General features: G+C 41.2%; 1 protein-coding gene across 3 annotated transcripts in view; it reads left to right on the plus strand.

The window, feature by feature from the left end:
• Nucleotides 1-413: 413 nt before the first annotated feature.
• rgs12b (regulator of G protein signaling 12b) overlaps nucleotides 414-25,706 on the plus strand; it is a 53,684-nt gene continuing 28,391 nt past the window's right edge. For 2 of the 3 annotated variants that reach the window (XM_040146648.1, XM_040146650.1), the window contains exons 1-5: nucleotides 414-513; nucleotides 1,744-3,062; nucleotides 3,417-3,647; nucleotides 4,699-5,685; nucleotides 10,542-10,661. In XM_040146648.1, coding sequence (XP_040002582.1) covers nucleotides 1,980-3,062; nucleotides 3,417-3,647; nucleotides 4,699-5,685; nucleotides 10,542-10,661 — 2,421 coding nt within the window. In that variant the 5' untranslated portion in view covers nucleotides 414-513; nucleotides 1,744-1,979. Of the gene's footprint in view, nucleotides 514-1,233; nucleotides 1,482-1,613; nucleotides 1,653-1,743; nucleotides 3,063-3,416; nucleotides 3,648-4,698; nucleotides 5,686-10,541; nucleotides 10,662-25,706 lie in introns of those variants that run through there. The other variant, XM_040146649.1, reaches the window with a different exon arrangement.

Raw genomic sequence — 25,706 nt, forward strand, 5'->3', positions numbered from 1 at the left:
TTTGCACACCATATGCATATGCATCAAAGATTTTTTTTGGACACTCAGAAGTGCAGATTTCCTGCCGAAGTAGGTCACTTTAGTGTCCCTGGCCTGAAGAACAACTGTTTCACGTTGAAGGGTCTGGTGGGGCTGCTCCCTGCTGCCTTTTGCTGATGTTGCTCAGTACTGTTAGTTGTGGTATAGTTCAAGGATCTTGATACCACTGATCAGCAGCTTAGATAAACCTCTCTCTCTCCCAGACACACTATCTGACCATTATGAAGTCACTGAAAACTCTACAATTTATTTCCTTGTATTATTTCATTTGTTTGAAGTCTCCCCCTCTCTACACCCCCGCCGTTGCCCACTCTAAACACACCTCCCTCTCCTCCTACTCCTCCTCTTAAGGCTACTTCGCCAGATGGTGCAGCCTTTTCTTTTGTTTACCCATCGTCCCTGAGTTTACCTTACTAACCTTAGCTACAAAACTATGGAAACTGCCCGAGCAGCATCACCGTCGGACTCCGATAAGTAAGTCATTTTTTTTTTTGGAAATCTCCTGCTGAGTGAACCCGCTAGACCAAACCTCTTCCTCGGCACATAAAAAGGACCTGCATCCACCTTTTACTTGGCTGTCCCTCCTTTACAAGTCAGACCCATTTTAGCCAGATGCAGTCGTTTTTTGCTGTCTGTTTCCCGCTGCGCGCTGGTAAAAGACAGATCGATACACGCACTCTGCTCCCAATAATACTCCAAATATAATATCAGCAAACTTCAGCGGCCACACTTGCGACGCTAAGTTTTGACACCTGTGGAATCGGGCCACTGTTGGTACTTTTATTTGTGATTTCTCAATCTAACTTTCGTCAATTTATCCGCACAACTGGTCGCTGCTGACTGACAGCTCTGGAAACCAATGACGGGATGCGAAAGTCTGTGTACACCGCCGTTGCCATAGTCACAGACCGACATTCCAAAGATGTGGAAAGCGGGAGGCGGTACTAGGATTTAAGCATGGGTGGATGCACTTCTGAACAGCAACTCACGGCAAGAAAAAGTTTTCACAACTCTCACGAATTGACAGAAAAAAAACCCCATGCATTTCTCAGTGTAGACTAACAAACGCATGACCGGTCATTTCTTTCGCCAGCGAACTTTATTCAACCAGCGCTAACTTTGCTAGCATGCGGAGCTAACTAAGCTAACGGTAACGCGTCAGCTAATCTCAGCTACCGTTAACATTTTCTTTACATTTCCTCAGATAAGGTCGGAGGCTCTTTATGAAAAAAAAAAGTTGTTCAACACAAACGCAAGGTTTTGAAAATAAGCGAAACGCATATTTAAAAGTTAAAAGCTGAAGTTATCCTGAAGTTACAGGTGTTGTAGGCTGGGTCGGTCTGATTTTACCTGCATGCCTGCCAGGTGTGAAAACGCCTCTGGTTAGAAATCACTTCTCATTGGACAGACCTGCACTGACTCCGCCTTGCACGGATGTGGCTGTACGTAGAGTCCCTTCCCATTAATATGCTTTATTAACTATACATACTGCCCTTAATAATAGTATAATCACAATTTTACCTAACACTTTGGACGATTTTGTAAACATAACGAGTTGTTTTGACACCACACAGGCCGACAGACAGCATGTTTGATCTACGTATGGAATAAAAGTATGATGGAAGCTCTGGTAGAGGCAACAAGAGCATGTGAAGCAGGCAAAAGCCCTCATGATTGACTTGGTTCTGCTCTGTTGTGCTGCAGGTAACTTGCCTGTGAACTGGAAAAGCGAGTGACACCAGGATGGGAGGGCTAGCAAGACTGTGCCAGAGCTGAGGCCAAACTCTCACTCCCCTGCTGCATTTAGAACCGCTCCTCATTTTTTCATAGCAACTTGACAGCAAAGCTGTTTGACAAGAAGACGGACACTGGATATGCCCTGTGTTCCTCTTGAGCAGAGCCTAGGGACATATAATGACTAATTGAAACTTACTGAATCAATGGACAAGAGAAAGTTCCCTGGCACAATGTTCAGGCAAGCAGATGCGTCATCCAAGAGGCGCCCATGTGGTGGAACTGGGCTGAACTTGCCCCAGCCTAACCCAGCCTCCTCCATCCAGCAGGGCCGCATCCGCGCTGTGGAGGTGGCAAGAGGGAGAACAGGGTATGGCTTTACACTGTCCGGCCAAAGCCCATGTGTCCTCAGCTGTATCCTGAAGGGGAGCCCTGCGGACTACGTGGGCCTACGTTCGGGAGACTACATCCTCTCTGTCAATGACATCAACGTCTCCAAGGCGTCACATGAAGATGTGGTCAAACTGATTGGGCGCTGCTCTGGTGTTTTGAAACTAGTCATCGCTGAGGGAGAACGTCACAGACGACACCATCACCACCAACGTACTGCTGGAAGTCGCCATCACAGCAGCAATACAATGGCAGCATCTTACCTTGACTCATGCTCTAGCGATGATGAGTTGGATGGTTTCTATGACAACAGTGTTAACAACAACAATAACAGCAGGTCAGGCTGTGGAGCTCGTGGGGGTTGGTACAAACCCAAACTGGATTCTAAGCAGCTGGGCATCAACAGGGCAGAGAAGGTGGTGGCGGAGCTGCAGTCTGGGGGAATTTTTAACATGATCTTTGAGAACTCCAGCCACTCCTCCAGCAGCTCGGACAAGGAGAGACCTGGTGTTAGCTCATCATCAAAGCCACGTCCGCTGTCCGATCCAGAGTTCCCTCCGTATCGGAACTCCTCCCGTTCCCAGAGCAATCCCAACCTACTCTCTGAGGAGGAGATGGCCCAAGTTCTCAATGATGATTCAGTCTTCCTGGAATCAGACTTCCGCCATCTCCACCTTCAGCCCCATGAAGAGGAAGACGTGGATGTAGAAGATGGGGGCGACTTGGGCCTAGAGCCTGGCGAAGGCATCCTCAATGTGGGCATGATTGTTGGCTATCTGGGCTCCATCGAGCTGGCCTCCACTGGGACAAGCTTAGAGAATGACAGCCTGCAAGCCATCAGAGGCAGCATGAGACGCCTCAGGGCAGAGCAAAAGATTCATTCTTTGGTCCTCATGAAGGTGCGACTGAATATCTTGTTAACCATCGGTGGATAATAGCTTGTTAATAACTTGTTAGCTAATTTTTTTAATCCAGTAAAAAAAAAAGAAGAAAAAAACAATAGCTTAATCTGAAGTGCTATTTCCTGGTAAGCCTTGAAACTTTAACTTGTTAGGACTCAAAAGAGTCTAGAGTTAATCAGACAAACTGTCTTTCTTAACAGATCAATTAGCCTGCATGCTTAAAGCTGCTAGAAAACAAAGTGTATAACCAGTGTATCAACATTGAAACCTCTCTGTCTTCCTGTAATTGTTAATGATGTCAGGTAACTGGTAACAGTCAAGTAGTAACATGCATTAATTATATCCTACCAGGTCATGCATGACAGTGTACGTCTGTGCAGTGACAGAGGTCAGATCCTGGCTACCTATCCTGCAGAAAAACTGGCCTTCAGCGCCTGTTGTCCTGATGACCGGCGATTCTTTGGACTGGTCACGATGCAGGCCACGGATGATCATCACTTCAGCAACGGAGGAGATGAAGAGGGTGGTTTGAGGACTTCCTGTCACGTGTTCATTGTGGACCCAGACCTCTGTCATCACCAGGTATAAGGGAGACTCAGAGATGACATACAACAAGGGTTTACAAATCACGCTTAAAAGGAAATTACTCTGTCGAATTATTTTGTTTATACAGATACATACATAGACCATTCCTATCTAACTGCAATATTATTAAGTATTGGATGTTTAATTTTCCACTGTTTTGTCAATGAGGGCTGGGGATTTCAAACATAAAACAAATGCAGTGGGTAAGTGCTGTTTCCCTCTGCTGAGGTAAGTCCAGGAAACCTCAGGCTGATCTTGAAGATGAAAAAACTGATCACTGCAAAAAATGATGTTCTTCGGGGACTCTTAGGCACAGCAAGGAGAAAAGTTATTATAAACTAAATAAGTTGGCCCCGTTGGTTTAAAATACCAACCATTTTTGACCTTACAGGCTCTTCATCAGGGGAGAAATAATGAAAAAAAAAAGGGGCTGGAAGTTGAAATTTTTCAGTGGCGGTACCAATCAATACTTTTGCTACAAATACCACAGCAATACTGTTATTTTTCAATATCTCTTATTGTGGGTTATAAACATATTTTTTTCCTATTTAACAAACTAAACCACACTTCTCAAATGCATCAGCGTTTAATTCTATCACACACACATAGCATAGCTGCTGTTAATGATATTTATATAAACAAAGTTATGTCAAATGATGTTAGTCTGTTAAATGAGGAACTAAATGATCAAAGAATGAGTAAATAGGAATCTGACTATGCATTCACTGCCAATATACATTACAATATATACAGTATATACAATACAATACAGTACTCAGAAAGTATTGAAGCCGGCCGGACTTTCAGTGTCTGATTGTTGTACGCAAGTTGATTTAATCTAGTGTCAGTGATGCTAATAAACCAGAAACATATTAACAGCTACATTTCATTTAATTGGAAACATTTTGACACAATTCAAATATATTCTTATTTGTTTATGAATATTTATATTGTTATTCCTTTATGTCATGGAAAAAAACTGACATATATGACAATGGATGTCTACCCACTGACTGACATACTTATTGTGACTGTTTTGTAACCTCAGGTCCATTTAGGTGTAGCCAGGAGGTTCGGCTTTGAGTGTACCCCTGACCCAGACACGGGAGGCTGCCTGGAATTCCCGCCCAGTTCTCAGCCTCTCCTCCAGTTTGTCTCCGTCCTCTACCGGGACATGGGGGACAACATTGAGGGGGTTCGGGCCCGGGCTTTCCACGATCCAGACAACGATGCCCAACAGAACCACAGCACCAGCAGCAACAGTGATAGTGGGATCGGCAACTTTTTACCAGAAGAGAAGAGCAACAGAGTGCTCTTAGTAGACCTTGGAGGTCCTCCTAATCACAACCACATTTCTGGGTCACGCCACTGGGACAGCCCACCTTCCTCCCAGCAGGCCTGGAGCCCCACCCTAGGAGCTGCAGCCTGTCACCCAACTCCTCCTCCTCCGCCAGCTCTCAGAAATGGCCACTACCGTCACGATCCACACCTGGCCGACCTCCCTCACCCTCTCCCTTTAGCTCAACCCGATGTTCCCAGCAGGCACTCACGAGGGGTCCACCCTCACCACTACTCACCAGGGAAGCGGGGAGGAGCTGTGGGGGGAGGAGAAAAGAGAGGAGCTGGAGGAGCAGTAGGGGTGGAGCCGCAGCGCTGGCTGCCAGTCCATGTGCTGAGAGACTGGCGTCAGCAGCATCACCACAGCCACCTCCAGGGCCTGAGCAGCGACCAAGAGTCCTACGCTGAATCCACCGACGGGTGGTCATCAGCCAACTGCAGCACCCTGCCCCCACCCATGAATAAGATCCCGGCCGACCGCTACCGGGCCCCGCTGGCCCCTGGAGACCACCTGCCTCCACCTGGGGGGAGTCAGCCTCCTCCTCCTACACATCCCCACTCCCACACCCACCGGCTGGCTGTTCAGAAAGATGAGTGGGCTAAGAAGCTGTTTGGTGCTGGAGACAGAGAGCGGACTGGAGCAGAGAGAGGTGAAAGAGAGAAGAAACGAGGGAATGCAAAGGAGGGTGAGAAAAAGGTAAGTTATAAAAGTATTTTAATTACAAACACCCTTGATTTGATGCTCGGTTTCTACGCTTACCACTTATTTTACTGATTTTTATTCACGTGTTTTAAGCACAAAATTGTCAAGCTTTCTATAATAGTGCATTCAGTGATGTGTTACCCTGTCCCAGTTTGTGGGTTATGGGTGTTTTGGAAGAGTTGTGTTAAAACTGACCATGAGATGAGAACCCTTGGCAACAGGTAGAATCCCCCATCACACACCCCTGCTGTGGAAATTTACTCTGACTAGAGTGTGTCCAAGACTACAGTTTGTTGAGGCTATAAATCAATCTGTGTTCATCCCACTGCACTCCATTGCATTTTCACCCTCTCTTTCTAAAGGCCTGGAAATTAACTCATTCAGTCCTTGAATGAAGTTTCTCAAAGATTCGAAACCCTGCAGTGGTTTTGAAAATTGTAAACAACCATATTCACCCCACCAAACTTCCCTGTACTATACTGGATAGTTAGAGCACCCCAGTTGGCTTTCTCTCCAGACTTAGTACAAGTGGATTGATAATTAATTTATCCCCACAGCTCCAGTATCAGATCATGTATTATGCACTAGCCAGACATCTGCCTTCACCTGAAAACCACCTGTTTCCCACTGTAATTAGAGTCAGTGGTAACAGCAAAGCAAGTTTTAGACTAGTTTTAGTAGTAAATGTATAATATTTGTTTTAATTAATTAACTCAGTTTTTTACTCACATATAAATGCTGTAGAGATTAATATGGTGACATTAGTACTGTGTAACAGTAAAGGAAAGCTGTCCAAAGATTCCAATTAAGATTAAGCTATAGTTAGATAAATAAGATGCATTATTTTGTGAGAATACATTTCTTATTGCAGTGAGATATAGTCCATTATTGACTGTCTGTTATTGTTTCCTGAAAAAAGAAAGGAACAGATACAGACAAAGAGGGGAAGATATATCCAGCCAGACTGGATTCCATCTGCATTAACCATTCTGCAACCCATCTGATGAAATGCTCATACAGAATCATTAAAAGTATGTAGGAAATGGTTGCCTTGTCTACATTTACATATTACGAAGATTCTGGGGGATAGATTCTTGTTTCCTTGATACCGAAGGAGGCTGGTGCTTCCTCCAGTAAACCTCACCCTTGGCAGGGTCCCAGGGACCCCCAGGGGACAATCAGAGGAAGTTTTTACAAGGACAGGGGCAGGATAGAGGGTGACAGTGACAGGAAGGTGGATGTTAACTTCTCTGAACAATGTCGTCAGACTGGAGACGCAGAGCTTTGGAGGCTGCCATGGTAAGCCATGATCACTCGTAGTCACGATAAAATGCTGATTCTGTTGTGAAAAATGTAGTTGTGGATTTTCTTTTTTAGATTTTCTTTCAGTGTTCTTTATACTTTAGAATTAAATGGATCTTATTGCTGACTTTTTACCTATAATGTGCAGTTTACTAGAGCGTTATCCTTAATTGCTTGTTAGTGTTTGCCACATGGTGGCACTGTTTCATCATTTAAACCTCCATAAGCCCCCACACTAACATTGCTCATTGGAAAAACAAAAAAGCTAAAAAAGCTATTCATCAATTTTGGAAATTGTTTGGTACCTGACATTCATCTGTCCACATGAAGTAGATATGAAATTTCATATTGGAAGAAAACTCTTAAAAATATAATAAATACAGAAAAACCAGTTGAATCTTGATGAATGTGATACTTTAATAATTATACTTCATGTTAAATCAAAAAGATAATATGTTGTATTAAATATGTGCCTGTATGTTTGAAGTATTCAGCCAATGTTATACTGGAGTTATTGTTTTTAGCAAGTTTTTTTTTTTTGCGTGCATGCGTGCGTGTGTTTTCTTTTTCTGTTGACAGCTGCGTTGTTGTAAACAGGAAGGATGCCTTTTTTTCTGTGACATTGATAGTGTGCGTGTCTGTCACAGCCTACGTTTGGGGACAAATTTTAGACTAAAGGCCAGTTAACTGGGGATGGCTTGTCCAATTGGGTACAAAAGCTGTGTCCCGAACTGGGAAAAAGATGATATTTGGGTCAGTGGTTAAGGTCAGGGTAAGGGTTATGGTTAGCCAAGTAGTGTTCATTGTTAAGGTAACGTGTGTGTGTGTGTGTGTGTGTGTGTGTGTGTGTGTGTGTGTGTGTGTGTGTGTGTGTGTGTGTGAGTGTGTGAGAGGGAGAAGGGGACAAGATCAACAGCAGAGATAAGAGCTGTGAGATTTCCACTAAAATTTAGTCTTTCAGATGTTGCTCTAAAAACGCTCTGGTGCAGCCACACCCAAAACAACCCCAGCACCACTGAGTCAGATCAGGGATTTATCAATTCCTTTTTCACCCAAATCTCAACTTCTCTTAAAAATCCTTTTGTTTGCTTCAAATGTCAATGCCGTCATAAATTAAGCTTGTTTTAAACTGACCAGGTGAAACTGAGGTCGTGTGAGAATATTTGTGTCCACAAATGTAATCGAGTGTTGAAATGTGTGTTATCTGACACACACACACACACACACACACACACACACACACACACACACACACACACACACACACACACACACACACACACAGAGATGCAGGGTTGACTCAGTATCCAGGCAACACCACTTGTCATCTCCTGATGAAATGCCGACAAGACCTGCTCTGAATCAACCAGTCAGATTCAACATGCACCTCAATTTGGCCTCTGGAGCCTGTCAACATTGATTAATTACTCATTAGTCAACTGGGGTCCATTGATATATGCTCTCTGCTACAGTATAAGGAGATTAGCCAAATGCCATTTGTGAGAGGAGAGAAAGAAGGACAGTATTTCTCTCATTCTCTAAAGACGAAAGAACAACAGTTGTTTAAAAGCTAATTGTAGATTTGTGAAGGCAAAGTAAGACTATCATCTTTGGTTTAATGCACAACTCATTGTGGTTACATCATAGCCAGATGGGTTTGGACAATAAATCCTAATGACCCAATAACTAATTTTATCGTGCCTATGTTAATCAACAGTTTATGGCGTCATGTAGCAGCAGGCCAGTTTTAACTTCACTCCAGTTAGTGGGTTTCCACTTCAGTTATCTTTACAAAATTTGTTATACCATCTTGAATATTCTGTGTATTTCTATTTTTAGCATCAAAGGGAAGTAAAATGAGCGGACACAATTATGACACCACCTGAACAATAATTCAATCCTATGCGAGAGCAAAACATGCTACTTTGTCTGATACAGCTCTACAAGCTTTGTTGTTATCATTTCCATCCCCTGGTTGTGTGTCTCTGTGCTATGGCTATGGTTGTGGGGTTGACTAAAGTATTACCTGGTACTGCAAGCAAAACCACAGGACTGTACATGCCTGTGTCTAACATGTGGAATTTAACATTTAAGTGGAAAAAAGAAACCCCTCTTTAACAGACATGCACATGTAACAGAAAGGCTTTAGGCAAAGTTGCACAAATCTCTTCATGTAAGCTTTCATGTAGGATTGTTTACATTCTTTGTTTTGTCTAATTGACACGTAAACATTGAATTTTCTATAACACCTGTCCCACCAAACACACACACACACAGGCACACACACAGGCACTAGTCAGTGGCATTGGCATGCTGTTTATGAACGTGCTATTGATCAAAACCTGTTTGAACTGGATCATGGTTTGGAAAATTGAGATGTGGATAGTGCAAACAAATGGCTTCACCTGGCAGGTTTTGATGTAAAACCTGTATGGTTAAATTGACATTACGTCCCATTAATGCACTGCAGTGTTATTAACAGGTGAATTCAAGACTTTGGCTACTGGTTGCCATGGTTGTTATTTGATACAGTCCACAGTCCAACAGCAGTGTAAACACTGTAGAGATTCCATGTACTAATAACAAAAAATTGCATTGAATACTGGTATGTTAGATTAGATAAGTGGTCTTTTATTAAATTACTTTTGGTTGCATCTTTACTGTGCATGCTTTTTTAGGTTTTCATGTCGTATCCTGACTGAAACTGGATTTTTGAGGTTGATACCAAAACCAATATTGATATATGGCAATGATATATTGCCTCCTATTTTTTTTTTTTACACAAACAAATAACATTAACAAACATATTTCATAAAGAGCATTTCATTATTTTAGGGACTGTGGCTAGGATTCCTGCTGAAGGGGACATTTTACAGTTAAAGAATAAACTTGCCAGTGCTTGTCTGGTGGACAAAATATATAACGGAGACACTTACTATGACCTCAAAAAATATCTACCATAACACAATATTTTGGCAGATATATTGGTCTGGCTCAAATTCATATATTGACTTGACCATTTTCATGGTATTGTTTTCCACTGAAGACTGTCAATAAAGAGGGACAGAAGTATGAGGGGAGAGAGGGTGAGGGTTGGCATGTGATATACAGAAAGCCTTTGGCCAGAACAAGATCCAGGAAATTTTAGATCCAATGCTTCTCAGACCACAGATGAACCCTCCACATCAATCAACTTTTTGTCATTATTTCTGTTGGAAAGTCAAATGAGCATTGTTTTTTGTTTATTCAGACTCAGTCAGCTCTACACATTCATACTTGGGAGCGTCCAAGTCGACTTGTTGTTTGCTGTTGGCCACTGAATTTGGCATGATGTACCTTAAATGGAAGCTTAGCAGGAGCTGTTGAGGGAGGGGAGACACTCACTATTCCCACAAATTTTTCTCATCTGCTCAAGGGATTAGAACTGGCAACTTCATCACCAGCTTGCTTTTAGGATTGCTGTTAGGCTGATTTTAGGCTACTGCTGCCCCCACCTACATTGTGCTTCAGATAGGATGTGTATTGAATGTCTGTCTTTCTCTCCTCAGGGTGGTCGGTTCCGTGGTCTGACAATGGGTTTCCCTCCTCTCCCTCAACGCTCCTCAGCCAGACGCTCCTTTGGGCGCTCCAAACGCCTCAGCCTGGCCCGTTCCCTGGATGACCTGGAGGTAGGTCTGCATGCACACATATTAGTACACACACATACACTGATCAGCTGATCGGTGTATACAGTACATATATCTGCCATCTAGTGTTTTGTGTAAGTGTGGTGCTCAAGCTCAGACGGCTACTGTGTTGTTGTCACATTTGAGCCACACGTGCACAATCCATTTATAATAACAGCTCATGGGCATCATACATCCTCACATGACATGTCAAGCCCTCTTCTCACATCACTGTGGCAACGTACACACAGTCGTGGACAGAGCCTTCTTAAAGAAAGAGCTAAGAGACATTAACAGGCTGGCATTTTAGGGTTATAGATTTGGATTAAAATACATTTACACGTTTGATAGCAGAAAATTATTTGACATTAACTGAGGTTACTATTTAATACATGCAGCCATGTTTATGTGTAGACGTCTTGCATTTTTTGCTGACTGGGTACAGTATGACTATACTGTTGCAAGAATTATATTTTTGCTCTCCTTTTAGCTGCAAGAAATGACCTGGTATCCAGTCATTTGAGAGCCATGAGTTTTCCCTAACAATATGCCTATTTAGTTCTACTTTACAACATTTAGAATGAGAAAGTCTGCAACGGCTGCTCTAGTACTGTAGATAGAGAGACAATGGACTGCTATCATGGTTACCACTGTAAATTCCCCAGAGCTCCTAGGTTTGCACAAGGTTACATTAATCTTTATTAAGATGGGATTTAACTGTCTTGTCAGCTATTTTATCTTAAAGTGAGTGATAAAACAGTAACCTAACTATACAAAGATTAAGACTATACATTTAAGTTAAACTGAAGTGAAACAGACTGAGTGGTATTTGTCATCATAGCCTGTCAAGGGTGGTAGTCTCCCCTTCGACTAGTCGTTTGGTTGGTCGATATGCTCTCGTCCAACCAAATTCTCATTGGCAGGAAGGACTGACTTCCTGTGAAAACGGGGGCGTGTCGTCGTCCACGGAGTCGGCTCCAAACAAATTGACACCATGTCAAAGAAGTTGTCAGTGTGGCTGTGTTTTGTTAAAACTGATGACCAAAAAGTCGAGTGTAAACTTTGCAAACAGTGGTTTGCATATCAAAGCTCAAAAACTAACATGGCATATCATCTAAAAACAGTGGGCTAACTTGTCTGTGTTAGGATGTTCCGTCAACTTTCATGTTTAACGTTGGAGGCTTTGAGTGTATATTCCTCAGTAGTTCTTATGTTCAGATCACTAGTTGATATAGTTCTATTTTTGGAAATTATATTAATATGGGTTGGTTGAAGAGTTGGTTCGATTTCTATCGACCAAGATTTTCTGTGGTTGACTACAGCCCTCGGCCTGTGTGTGTGTGTGTGTGTGTGTGTGTGTGTGTGTGTGTGTGTGTGTGTGTGTGTGTGTGTGTGTGCGTGTGCGTGTGCATGTGAAAGCTGGCTAGACCAAAACAGAGTCCTGCTGTCTGTGAGCACAATTTATAACAGTAGTTTTGGTCCCAAGATAGAGATCAGAAGAAAGCTAAATGTTTCCGCCGTTTAGTGGCTACTGGGGCACCCTGGGAACAGAAAAGCAGATCCTACCCTGTTGCTTAAGTAGTGAGCTTTTTTTAATATACATTTTTGGCATTTTTCTTGTATTGGACAGCACAGTAGATAGTAACAGGAAGAATGGGGAGAGAAGGAGAGAGACTGGAAATTACATACTTCAAAAGTCCCTGGTTGGATTTGAAATGTTGCGTTTTAAAATTCAAATCAAAGTGCTTTATAAATGATTGACAAAATGTAGGATGTCGATTGGATTTAGAGACTAATGCACACCAAACCAACCATAGATGATTAATAAACGATAATACAAGCAATAAAAAAGAACAATAAAAAAAGAATTATGAAATACTACACAAAATAAATTGATTACAGTAAAACAGTAAAATGTTCATAAAATAAAATAGAATAAAATAAATAATGATCAACAGTAAAATATTGATATACAAAATAGAATAAAATAAATAATAATGATGATTATGAATAAAATAAGTATAAATACTAAAAAGCCAGACTGAATCGGTGGGTTTTTACTTCACATTTAAAAATATCAATGTTTCCAGCTCCTCTCAGATCCTCTGGCTGTACCAGCAGCTTGGAGCTTAAATAACCAACTGTTTTTGTTTTGCTTTGGGGAACAGCTAAAAGAGAAGAACTGGAAGATCTTAGGGGCCTTCCTGGTTCATAAACCACAAGCATTGCTGAGAGGTAATCTCCTGCACAGCCATGTAGTGCCTTATAAACTAATAAAAGAATTTTATAATCAATACAAAAACTAACAGGTAACCACTGTAAAGGCTTTAAAATAGGTATAATGTGTGCTCTCCTTTTGGTCTTAGGCAGCAATCGTGCAGCAGAATTTAGAATTAATTGTACACGATTTATTGTATTGTTCAGTAGACCAGAAAGGAAAGCACTAGGCCTGCTAGTTATAAAAGTGAGCATCAGTCTGCCTGTGTGGTTCAGAGAGAAAAATTGCCTCACTTTGGAGATGTTCTTCAGATGATGAAACGCTGTTTTTGTGACACCTTGCACATGAGCTTTGAAATTAAAATCAGAGTCAAAAATCGCTCCTAGATTTCTTACTTCTTAGCTTGGGTTGAGTCCTAGTGCCTTTAGTTTGAAGGCCAGTTTCTCTCTCTGAGTCTTTGAACCACTGATCAGTACTTATGTTTTATCCTGGTTGAGCTGTGACGTCCAGGCTTTTATATCTAAAATACAGTTAACAAGTGAGTCAATTGGCCCAGTGTCATCAAGAGACACAGCTACGTAGATCTGAGAGTTATCAGCATAGTTGAAGAAAGAGATGCTGTGCCTCCTGTTGACGCTGCCCATGGTTAGCATGTACAAATTAAAAAGTAGCTGTCCTAAAACTGATCCTTGTAGTATTCCAAAAATAACCTCATACTGTTTCGAGGTGTGGTCATCTATAAATACAAAGATATGAGGTAAACCAGTTAAATTGATTTCGTACAGGCAAACATGCTCACTTAATCTATCTAAAAGAATCTGGTGGTCCACAGTGTCAAAGGCAGCAATAAGATCAAGTAGCACTGACAGTGAAGGCTTGTTCTTGTAAAGATTTGTTCTGATATCGTTCACTTCTTTTAGTGGGGTATGTCTCTATGCTGTAAGGTGTCCTAAAACCTGGTTGAAACATGTCTAAGTTAGTCTTTGAGTTTACTAAGGTGCTTATCTAATTAAAAACTAGTTTCTCTGAAATTTTGCTTAAAAATGGGAGATTTGCAATCAGTTTAAAATTGCTGGGTGTTAAAATATCCAGGCTCCCTTTCTTTAAAAGAGGTTTTACTAAAGCAGTTTTAAAATAAGTGGGGAAGACTCGAAGCTGTGAGGACTTATTCAGTATTACAAGTTGATTCATCATCAGGTGGTAATGACAGGAGCACTAGTGCATTTCTACAGACATTTGAATTTCCCACCATTATGCGTGTTTCATACAGGGGTAGATGTTTCTCTGTCCCATTGCCAGGCCATTCCATGTTTTTTTTTCTCTTCTTTTCTTCTCATCACCCCCCCAATTCTACCTTTTTCTTCCGGTCGTTAGGCCTTTTTCTTTCTCTGCACATGCGGTAATGTCCACAAACAGAGACTGCTTTGTGTTGTGAGAGGGGGAGGACAGAGAGATTTGTGTGTGTGTGTGTGTGTGTGTGTGTGTGTGTGTGTGTGTGTGTGTGTGTGTGTGTGTGTGTGTGTGTGTGTGTGTGTGTGTGTTCGTGTGGTGATGGTGATGGGGGGCAATGGGGTTCGAAGTGTTAGCCTGCACTTCTAATGAGGTTTGATGAGCAATAAGATGACATTCCCCTCGTTAGTGAGGCCTCAACACAAAAGCACATACAGTATGGGCACACACACATGCACACACAAGAAAGATACACACATATACATGAACAGCACATACACAAACAAATTGGAACCCTAAGTCAGTAACACACACACATTGATGCATATAAGCTTGATTGCACTGTAATTACATACACACACAATTCTCAGCCATCTTTTTAGCTGTGCCATTTTAGCTTTTGCAACAGCTTTCAGACTCCATGCTGTAGTTGAAGTGTGTGTGAGTGCATCTGTGTGTGTACAGGACTATATGTATATGTGTGTATGTCTGCCAGCTCTACAATCGGACCCTTCACAAGTTGGGTCCGATTGTAGAGCTTAACTATTATACACTCACAAACACAGCCACAAACACAAACAAACAAACAAACAGAAAATGGTAAATGTTAAATGGACTGCACTCAAAGCGCTTTACACTACTGCGACATTCACCCCTTCACACAGTGCCCTTTTCTAGACTTACTGTGCTTTCTCACACACACACACACACACACACACACACACACACACACACACACACACACACACACACACACACACACACACACACAATACACTGGGGGCAATTTGGGGTTCAGTATCTTGCCAAAGGACACTTCAACATGTGAACTGCAGGAGCTGGGGATTGAATGAGCTCACATCAGCTCTCCTCCAGCTGTGTGTGTCTGGATTTCAGTTGTCTGATGAACTTCTTTGCTGTATCATTTCCTAGTGCCGTACAGTCATGCAGGCTTAGGGTCACTGTTCAAATAATACACGCTTAACTTTGTTTGAAAGCACTAATGTTTAAAACCACAGAAAGCTATTTTTGAGACCACCGTCAACAAGATAAAAAAACAGGCTCACGAGCTGCTAACTGAATTTACCATTTCAAGGAACACTGACGCACACACAAACAATTCTCAGGTAGTTCTTGAAGTCTGAAATCCCAACAGCTAGGGGATTGTGGGTGAAATTCGTCCCACCTATTTAAGCTATTTATTAAAGTATACTGACAAAAGAAAACAAATAGTCTTTCAAAAGGTCAAATGCACAATTACAAGTACCAAACAATGTACACAACAGGCTGATTGCTGCTGTTTCCTCCATGAGCCGCAACATAATGATAAGTGGAGGAAGGTGAAATTTCTCTCCAGTGGAGCTCAAAGTTTGGTGAGAGAGACAATTCCAAACAGATCTCTATCACACAAAAAATAGATGTTTTACCAATTCAGACAGAGTTCTCTACATGTTTTATCTGGGCATCAAACTTGCTTCTTTCTAAGAAAGAAACAGTTTTATTCCAATAGTAGCATAGCTGTAAGGTATTTTGTGGAGGGATGGAGGTAATTTAAAATTCTAGCAAACATGAATGTAAATTATTTATTAAATATAACTGAATATTTCCTGGGATTTGATTTAGTTTACAAACAACTTAATGTGAACTTCTACTGTCTCAGCTACCCTTTGCTAATTTTACAAACAAGTAAAAAAGGGTTGACTGCAGCCACTTATGGGTTGTCTACACATGGTCAGGGGTCTGAGCAGCACACAATGCTGAGTTGAGCGAAAAAGAAATGCTGAAATTCATTTCAATATCAATACCTAATTGCATAATATGGATACAAGAAGAGTTGAAGCAATGCTAAAGAAAAGCTTATACCATTTTGATGACTAATTTGAAATCTTGGTTATAATCTTATTCAACATGTTTTGAGAGATTGTTGTAAAGTTCATATAATATTTGACTGCATCAGAGCGGTGTAAAAGCTGAGCATGCCAGGATAGTGCTTCCACAAAGTTTGCCCTTAAAAAAAGCTAAAGCTGACACCAAGTGTGATAAACATGTGTAGACATCCTTGAACTTGAAGTATTATCTGGTTTGCACTGCATTGGTCTAAGATTTTTTTTTTTTTTTTTAAACATTCTCTTGTTTAAAGTGTTGGGTGAAAAGTGTAATTGTAATTCTTAAGATGATGTGCGACAGATCCCTTCAGCTTATGTTTTTGCCAGACCACAACATCGAGGCCAGCCTGACAAACACCAATGTCCGTGACTGACTGACTAAGTGATGTAGTTACACTACTGGTCGGCTGGCTGAGTGTTGGAGTTCCCTCATTGGCTGTTTGCTCCTTCATAAGGAATTGGCGCAAACTGTTTCTAATACATCATCAGGGGGGTTTACAGGCAGTGCTGCCAACTTAGCCTCTTGGTTGCTAGATTTGACGATTTTTCACACCCCTTTAGCGACTTTTTTTCACAGAGCACCTAGCAACAAATCTAGCAACTTTTTGGACAAACCTTTGCAACTTTCCATAGAAGAGAGTCACCAGTATTGTACTGCGAGCACGATTGGGCTATCCCTCCACAGGAAGACCTTTCTGCATCTTATTCAACTGACCGCATGGCAGCTGTCACAGAATGAGCTTCTAACTTTCTCTCTGAGTGATCATTTTACAGGTAAATATAAGCCAAAATCAAAGCACAGCTGATGTGTTTAACTTATGTATATAGTGATTTTGTAAGATGACCTCATGGTTATAATATCAGGTTCTTAGCAGTGCAGAGCAGCAGCTTGGAAATGGCTATGAAGTGACTCCTGGTTAACATGTAGTCTTAATATAGTCACTATTTCCTACTTGTTCCGTTGTCTGACAACAGAAACAGAAAAACATGTAAATGAGAACAGCTTTATTGGGAATTTGGCTGTATTGAATTACTGTATATGTGAGCACAGAGAGAAGGAGAGAAGCAAAAAGATAAATGGCTGAAACCGGCTGACGCTAGGCAGAATTCAAGTACAACGCGATGACACCATGACACTGCTAATTGGCGTATTACATCATCTGGCCACATTTAGCAAGAGGGCAGGTTTGCGCTACTGTCTACTGAAAGTAGTTGTTTACAGCAGTTCTACAACAGTTTTCAACTACGTTTGCAATTTCGCTCATTGACCATACACAGCCCAGCCATATATTAGGTTTTGACCTAGTCTTGTATTTGTGTGATTGTTTTTGCTTGTCAGTGCATGCATGACTTCTCCAAAAGCTAATTGATTTAGAGCCCTAATGTTGGTTTCTTTCCCACCAAGACAGATGCAGTCTGTTCCTCCATGGGGAATAGTGGGCAGTCACAATTGATTTCACACACAAACATGCATCATGGGCCTAACCCTAAGACATGCGCTTGAGAGTTTCCACTGTGCTCTAAGGTCAAATCACCTGACAGCAATTTTTTAACTTTGGTGAAACATTTTCAGTTTTTGAGGATGCAAGCACCTCTGCAGTGCCAGTTCAGGATCAGTCTACCACCCAATAAACCTCCATGTGATTTAATGTCACCATTAGTACAGGATATGTTTTTTCTCAAAGCTTCTCTTATTATTCTATTAAAAAAGGCAAAACATAATATATTTTGTCAAAAAAACAGCAATAGTGGTTTGACCAAAACAAATTAACTCTTAAAAGTTAGGTTCACATTTTTGTCTGTCTTAATGCAATAGTCACATGCCCATATGTAGTGTACATTGCAAGCATTGCAGGTCCTTTTGTTTACATTGGCCATTACAATGTACAAGATAAAATCCACAGTCAATTTTTATATGCAAAAAACCCATTCTAAAGTTCAGCTGAAGCAAATATGTGTCTTCAGAAGTCTGAGTTGGGGAAAACAAGCAGATATCTTACAAAGTCATGGTCATTTTCTTTGCTTCTTTGCTTCAGTGCTTCTTTGCTGAGCCATGGGGGCGTCACAGTGGCAAACTGTGAATTTTGGTAAGAAAATGACTTTGAAAGATACCCACTTGGCCTGGAGTTATAGTGTCACAATAATGATATTCTAATTAAACTTTAAGTTATTAGTGACAGCTGTTAACAAGTCAAGGATTAGGCTTAAAATGACAGTGACCACACACAAACCCTGACATGGATATTAAAGGGGCAAGCAAGCAATTCAGTTTAAAAAAAAAAAAAAAAAAAAAAGAATGTCCACAATTGAAGCAGCAATGGCTGAGATATTCTGAAGTCTGGTTATGAGACAAGGTTAAAAAACACTGGACCCTAGAATTCCCATAATGCAGCTCAGTAGCATCTTTCCTAAGACCTTCCCCGACTTTTCAGTGGTGGCATCTTTAACTTCTTACGCTCACTTATTTCCGTTCCATTCCCCTGTTTGTGATGTAGGCTTTTTGTCAAAAATTTGAAGTCTCAAGCCAGAAAATAACCCAACTGAGATCATCAGGTTTATTTTCTTTAGAAAGCTCGTCCAGAGCCACATTAGACATTTTACTGTTTGTACAGGCTGAGTAGCTCTAACCATGATGAGTAAACTGATCTTTAAATGTAGAACTGATGGAGTCCTCCAAAAAAAACATTGAAATATATTCTCTTTTATATCCCTGTCAGACATGCCTTTCACACAGCTGACACCAATGTTTAAAACCAGTGTAAATAAACTGCTGGGAGTCACATGAATGACCTTTGTCTATAGTTGTTCAGTTCTCCTAGTTAAAGCAAATACTTTGAAAATGTGAAAATACTGTAGGACCTGAATATCATGGGGCGGGTTTTAGGGTGAGTACCTCCACTGTGTGTCAAGGCATGGTGTGGAATGCAGCTAATTTTAAGCTTGGTTCTTGTTCTAATCATTGCTACAGATATCAATCCTTGCTGTCAACTGGATGTTTCCCTTACTCTTCTACTTATATACTGTACATTCTATATTTTTCTCTTTACTGTCTGCTCTGTCGCCTCTCAATCCTCCGTAATAAATCATCGCTTAACACTCAGTGCATCCATTTCTTGCTGTTTTGCCTCTTTTGCCCCCCACCACCACCCTCCTCCGCCCATCACGAATGTCAGTCTACTCTCCGTGCTCCAGACATGCGTAGGGCATACTAAACAGATGACAGAAGAGCACTGAGGCTAACACATTCAATTCAGCACTGATTTTATGTGTGGGTGTGTGTTCTTTAATGGCAAGGGGTCTCCCTCTGCAGCCATGCCTCCGCATTCGTCTTGAGTGTGTGTCTGCGCGCGTCTCTCAGCCCACAGCAGTGTGGGTGGAATAGAAATTATACGAGAGTGGGTGGAAAAGCAGAGAAAGAGGACGGGGGGGAGCAGAGAGGCAGGGCGAGGGAGACGATAGAGAGGGAGGAGGAGGAGGAGGAGGAGGGGGATGAGAGAGAGAGTGAGAGGGAAGGGGAATCTAGCAACAGCGACATTCTGTAGTGGTTTGGACATTTGAAAGCCATCAAGCCTTGCCGCTTCGTCTCTCTGCGCGTGCACACACACACACACACACACACACACACACACACACACACACACACACATACACACATTCAACGGCTGATGACAATGAGGACTGAGGGGAGCTCTCACATGCAGTGCTGAGGATTACTTGTCTCTTTCTTCATGGAGCAGCAAACTTTGAGCGTGGATTCTGAAACAACCACTGATAGAGTGAGTAAACGAGCTGTGTGTGCACATGCTTGTGGGGGAATTTGTGTGTGAGTGTGTGTGTTTTTGCTCTCCCAATATTTGATGCAGCCTATATTTGATCCTACAGATGACTCCCTTGCTTCTGTCATATGTAGCATTCAGGCTGTATTACACAATCGGGAATGTTTTAGACCTATTTTGCTGGAGCAGATAAAATTATTCGTAATTTCTTGTCAGCTTGAATTTAAAACCTTATCGAACTCTTATTGGTGACTGTGAAGTTTTACGTGTATAAACAGCTTAACTACAGCTGCTGCTTGTCACCAATCTCTTTTTCTGTTGCTGTTTTGGACCTCGCAATTCATAATAATCATCCAGTACGTATTGATTTTGGTTAAAATGAATTTAATGCACTAAAACTTTAATAGCAAGGCCTATCTGTGGAATGAAAGACCATGTGACCTGTGCAGGCCAATCATCAGGCTCTTTTTTAGCTCTGTTGAGTTAAAAAGAAACCTGTTGCCTCTTTGGTTTAGTCTATTAGATCAATTCAACTGAAGAAACTGTATTTTATTTATGTAGTCTAACAGTTCAGTAGTTGTGCGTGCGTGTGTGTGTATGTGTGTGCGTGTGCGCGTGTGTGTGTTGACGAGTGAGGGGGTTTTGACAGTGTGGTGGAAAGTAGCACAGGACATTATTTCACTAAACACAGCAGTGAGAAATGAGTGGCCTGCTAGCCCTCTGACCTACCACACACACACTCAGACACATAGGCATAAAAAACTCATTCATATCACAAAAAAAGTGAATAAGCACATAATCAGACCCAAAGATAAGAGCCTGCACACACACATCTTCTGTGTGTGTGTGTGTGTGTGTGTGTGTGTGTGTGTGTGTGTGTGTGTGTGTGTGTGTGTGTGTGTGTGTGTGTGTGTGTGTGTGTGTGTGTGTGTGTGTGTGTGTGTGTGTATTCTTGCTGTGTGAGGGTGTGTGTGTATGTTTGTGTGTTCCTCGTGATATTCCCTGGGAGCAGAGTGCGTTGGGGAAGGCAAATCAGATGATGATACAGGATCAACGCTGCTCCAGTACATGAAACACCTCAGGAGGCCAGGAGTCACATCGGACGTAGCTCCAATTTCAAATAAACACAAGTGCTTCTTTTTATCTTCATCAAGTGCCAGATGGGTGCAGTTTACCACATCAGCACAATCAAACAGTGTCATGTGATAAGTCAGTCGCGGGCCTGCGTATTAAATTGACTCAGATACAGAGTATAGGCAAATCAGAGAAAACGCTTACCAGTTTCAGGGTGTAGTTCTTAGTAGCTGTTAAGCAATTATCCTGTCAAATGTCTCAGTCAGTCTGTTGGTGGAGGTCTACTTATGACCACTGTTCCTCCTTACTAGTGCAGTTTTCCTCTGTTTGTCATGAGTCATCATGATTTTCAAGATTTCTCCTCTTTCCTTTTTACATAATTTTGCAATGTTTGTGACGGAAGCACCCACTACTTAGACAGCAATTGCATTAAATTACAATTTAGAAAGGCTGCAACACATGTGAGTCATATTAAGTTGAATACCAAGTGGCATTATGTGTCATCTTTAATAGAGATTGGACATTCACTGATTTCATATGTGATTTTTCAGGGAAGCATGAGACTTACAGAGACCAGATGCAATGTTGATGATGCATCAAGCACTGACTCTGCACAGCTGTGTTTGTATATATATATATATATATATTTATAAAGTGTTTCTGTTATTTTGGCCAACACATGTATGCTATTGTCCTATGTATAATTAGATGTATGTGTTTTGCCCCATTAGTTGTTTAAACTCTTAGTTTTAATGTTTTCAATGAGGTGAGTGCTTCACCTCAATGAAAACAGCAGAGGGAAGTGTTGAGTTTTGTTGGATTTCTGTGTTTTTGTGCAAGGCAGAGAAAAAGAGAAACAGGAGGCATGATAAACTTCTCTGCAGAAAAAATATGGGTCTTTTGAGAGACATTGGAAGTGAGCTAATATAAGCCTTTCATTTCCATTATATTTGAATTGTAACTATTAGCTAAGCCATTAAGGAAAACCACATGTTCATTCCTCCTATGGTGCTGTACACTGTCTCTCCCACATATACTCATTGAAGAAAATGGTTCCAATTTCATCTATTTGTTATCTCAAAGTTTGAACTTTTGAAATGATCTTCAACATGATAATTATTTGCAAAAGAAAAATGATTCACATGGGATGGGCAAAATAACAGAGGTAGGGTTGTGCAATATGCTGATATAAACCGGTCAGCCACAACATTAAAATCGGTAACTGGTTTTAATGTTGTGTCTGATTGGTATAAAGTGAACTCATAGCAATTTATCAATTGTTGGGAATTTTACTATACTGTTTTTCAACAAGGTTGCCAACCCTGTTATCGCTGGTTGTACTTGCTCATGATGGACAATGTTGCAAATCATTAAGCATGACTGCTTCATGACAATATTGGATTTAAAGGAAGTTTGTGTTGATGTAGTGAAGTCCCTACATTTGTCAGTTATTTAATTCACTGAATTAGCCAAAAACAGACGGTCCTGTCTGGTTATTCTATCTATACATAATTTAATTTCTAGAAAATACCATATTGTGATATAGCATTGTATTGTTTGTGAAAAACTGCAAACTAACTACTTTTCTTAGTACAGCAGCAAACACAGATGAAAGGCATCTGCATAGACAAAAAGCAGTAAAAAGTTAGAAATAAGCAACAAGGACATGATAGTACAGAAAATGACAAATAATGCAAATTACAGCCTAATACAACCCACTTAAGGCAATGAGCTATAATTTGAACATACCGTATACTTGCTGGTATAGTTAACACATTGTGAATATATACGTTACTAACTAACCATGTATATTCTAACCATGTAAATGTATGTGGTTAGCTTAAAACAGTGTTATGGTTATTCTAATTTATTGTAAGCGCAAAAATTACTCAGTACTAACTTTTAACATGCGTACTACATGTGTGTGAGTGCACACAAGTGTGTGTCTTTCTGCATGTGTAGTCCTGTTGTCTTACTGTCATCTGATATCCGCTGAAGAGAATGTTTCCCTTTAATGTTGAACTGCCCTAGAAAAGACCATGATCTAACACACAAACACACACACACACACACACACACTCACAAACACAAAGGAACCAGATCTGCTTGGCTAGACCACAGGAATTAGGCTAAAAAGAGGAGTAAGACATGAGAAATGTCTTTTCTTCTCTTTTGTTTTCTTTTCTTCTCTTCTTGTCTACTCTCCTCTCTTCCTTTTCTCATCAGGAGGTAGATTTAGCCAACTTAAACTTTGTCATATCCCTTTTATCCTTTGTGGCGCTCCGCCACTTCTCTCTTCCCCTGAGTTGACACATGTGTTTCGCGCTGAGCTTGAGCAAATGTTACACTCATACACCACCTACATTTTTTTTCTTTTCATGGAAATTCTTACACTCACACATAAAACAACACTTTGAAAATGTTTTAGTTTATCTATGAACTAAATAGAATATTTGTAATTGAACACCCGCAAACATAAACACACACACATACACACACGGACAAACATACTACTAGCCCAGAGTGCATCTCAGATTCAGCTAGTATCTAGACACACACACACACACACACACGAACACACATTCATTCACTGAAAAGGTTTTCCTATGAGTGTATACAGTAATTGAGTCATCACAGTCAAAGACAGTGGTAAAAAAAAAAAAAGACAGACTGTGGAGGTATAAGAGACGGTGTAACAGAAACTCTTAACTCTTTTTTGCCAAAACAGGAAATTAGGGGGAGCTAGTTGTAGGCTCAAGGCCATGTGCACAATTTCAAATGCAGCCTTTGTTTGTGTGTGAGAGAGAGAAAAGGAGAGCAATATGTGTGTGCTAATGTAAGCTGTGAAGTGCCTTTGTTTGCTCCAGTAAACCGTTTTACAAATCTGCAGAATTCTCATTAATCTTTTTTAAATGTGAATGCAAAAGATTAAATTTCCTCTTCTTTTAATTTGTCTCCTCTCTTCTTTCCCTCTCCCTCTGATTAATAATTCATTTCTTAAATTACTAGGAAACATCCGTTACAGCTGAATTTGGTCATACCTAAACCTACCTAACTGTGATTTTAACGGGGAGGAGTAGGAGGAGGGAGGAGAGGTAAGGGCTGTGCTGCAGTGGGATTGGCAGACTGACCTTTGTTCCCTCCCCGTTTCTGTAACTGCTGCCCGATGAGGGCGTGTCACTATGGAAACAGTGTGTGTGTGTGTGTGTGTGTGTGTGTGTGTGTGTGTGTGTGTGTGTGTGTGTGTGTGTGTGTGTTGGCGTGTGAGTGTCTGCAAGAGAATGGAACTTCCTAGTCAGTCTGTCAGCACAGTGTGTAGAGGAGTGTGTGTGAGAGCGAGAAGGAGAGCTATATAATGTAGTAAGAGAGACATAGTATGTTAAGAGTCAGAGTTACTTCATGCAACTTTGGCATATAGTTAAAGCTAATTCTAAGTTGTGCGTGTGACACAAATGTGCTGAGGCATAGCTCCATCCGAGTGAGCAATTCTGGATGAATTTCCTCCCCTAGTTAGCCAATGAAGGAGCTCTGTCAGCGTGTGTGAGTGTGTAAGTTGGACCGTTTGTGTGTGTTTGTGCGGTTCACATATGTAGATTGAGCAATCAGTGGGTTTCCTCCTCTGTGAGAGGGGAGCAGGATGAGCCTGAGGAAGAGGCTCTCCTTCAAGCGGGTCTGGAACTTCAATACAGTGAGTAGTATATACACACTCTCTCACAGACACACAAACACACACACACACACACACACACACACACACACACACACACACTTGTAATGCTTTACAAGTGGTCTTTATGGAGAAAGTGCACAACTTGCTGTAAGAGAGACTTACTTAGTTATGTATTCATGTAGTCATTTATTTATTCATGTCCATAGAAGCAAACTTAACTACTGCTGGATTCAAATATTGCTGTATTCTCGGATTTATAAGCCAAAGTAGTTTTTAATAACAAACCAAAGTCTGGCTGTAAACTTGCCAAAGTATCACTATTGGAAAAACTTAACAGCAGCAACAAAAATTCAGCAGTACTTTGCCTGGTTGGCAGGCATTAATTTTGAACCCTGGCTTTGGATTTCCCTTTGTACAGATAATAACAACAGTCTGAGAATGGTGGAACTGGAAAGTGAAAGAGAAAAGGAGAGGGATACTGTCATTTAGTGCAAACCGCAGTGCATACCAGTGTTGTTCTGGTCACTACAAGTGAGAATGACAGGGACAGATGGAGGGAAGAGGTGACTATTACCTACAGGGAGCACGCAGGGAGAATAAGGGGAATCCATCACCTTCAGACTATACGAGCGGGAAAACAAAGGGATGTGAGGGGGCGTGTATAGAAAACCAAATGGAGATGAATGGAGACAAAATACGAGAGGTAGTGTATGGGGAATCTTGGGAAACAAACAGGACAGAAGTTGAAATGAACAAGTCATCCTGTCTGGTGTTTGAAAAAAGAAGGGACATGGTGGTGGCAGGCTGTGGAGGTGTGTATAAAGGCAAAGTGAGACAGAAGGAAAGAAAGACAAACAAGAGTTTGAGATGGTTCCAGGCAATTTGGAGCCAGAGCAGGTGACAGAAAGAAAGAGAAACAGAGGAAGAGACAGGGCCAGAGATTGAGACGAACGGAGGCAAATAAAGAAAGAGCTT

Source organism: Xiphias gladius, chromosome 15, assembly GCF_016859285.1.
Source record: "Xiphias gladius isolate SHS-SW01 ecotype Sanya breed wild chromosome 15, ASM1685928v1, whole genome shotgun sequence".
NCBI lineage: Eukaryota > Metazoa > Chordata > Actinopteri > Istiophoriformes > Xiphiidae > Xiphias > Xiphias gladius.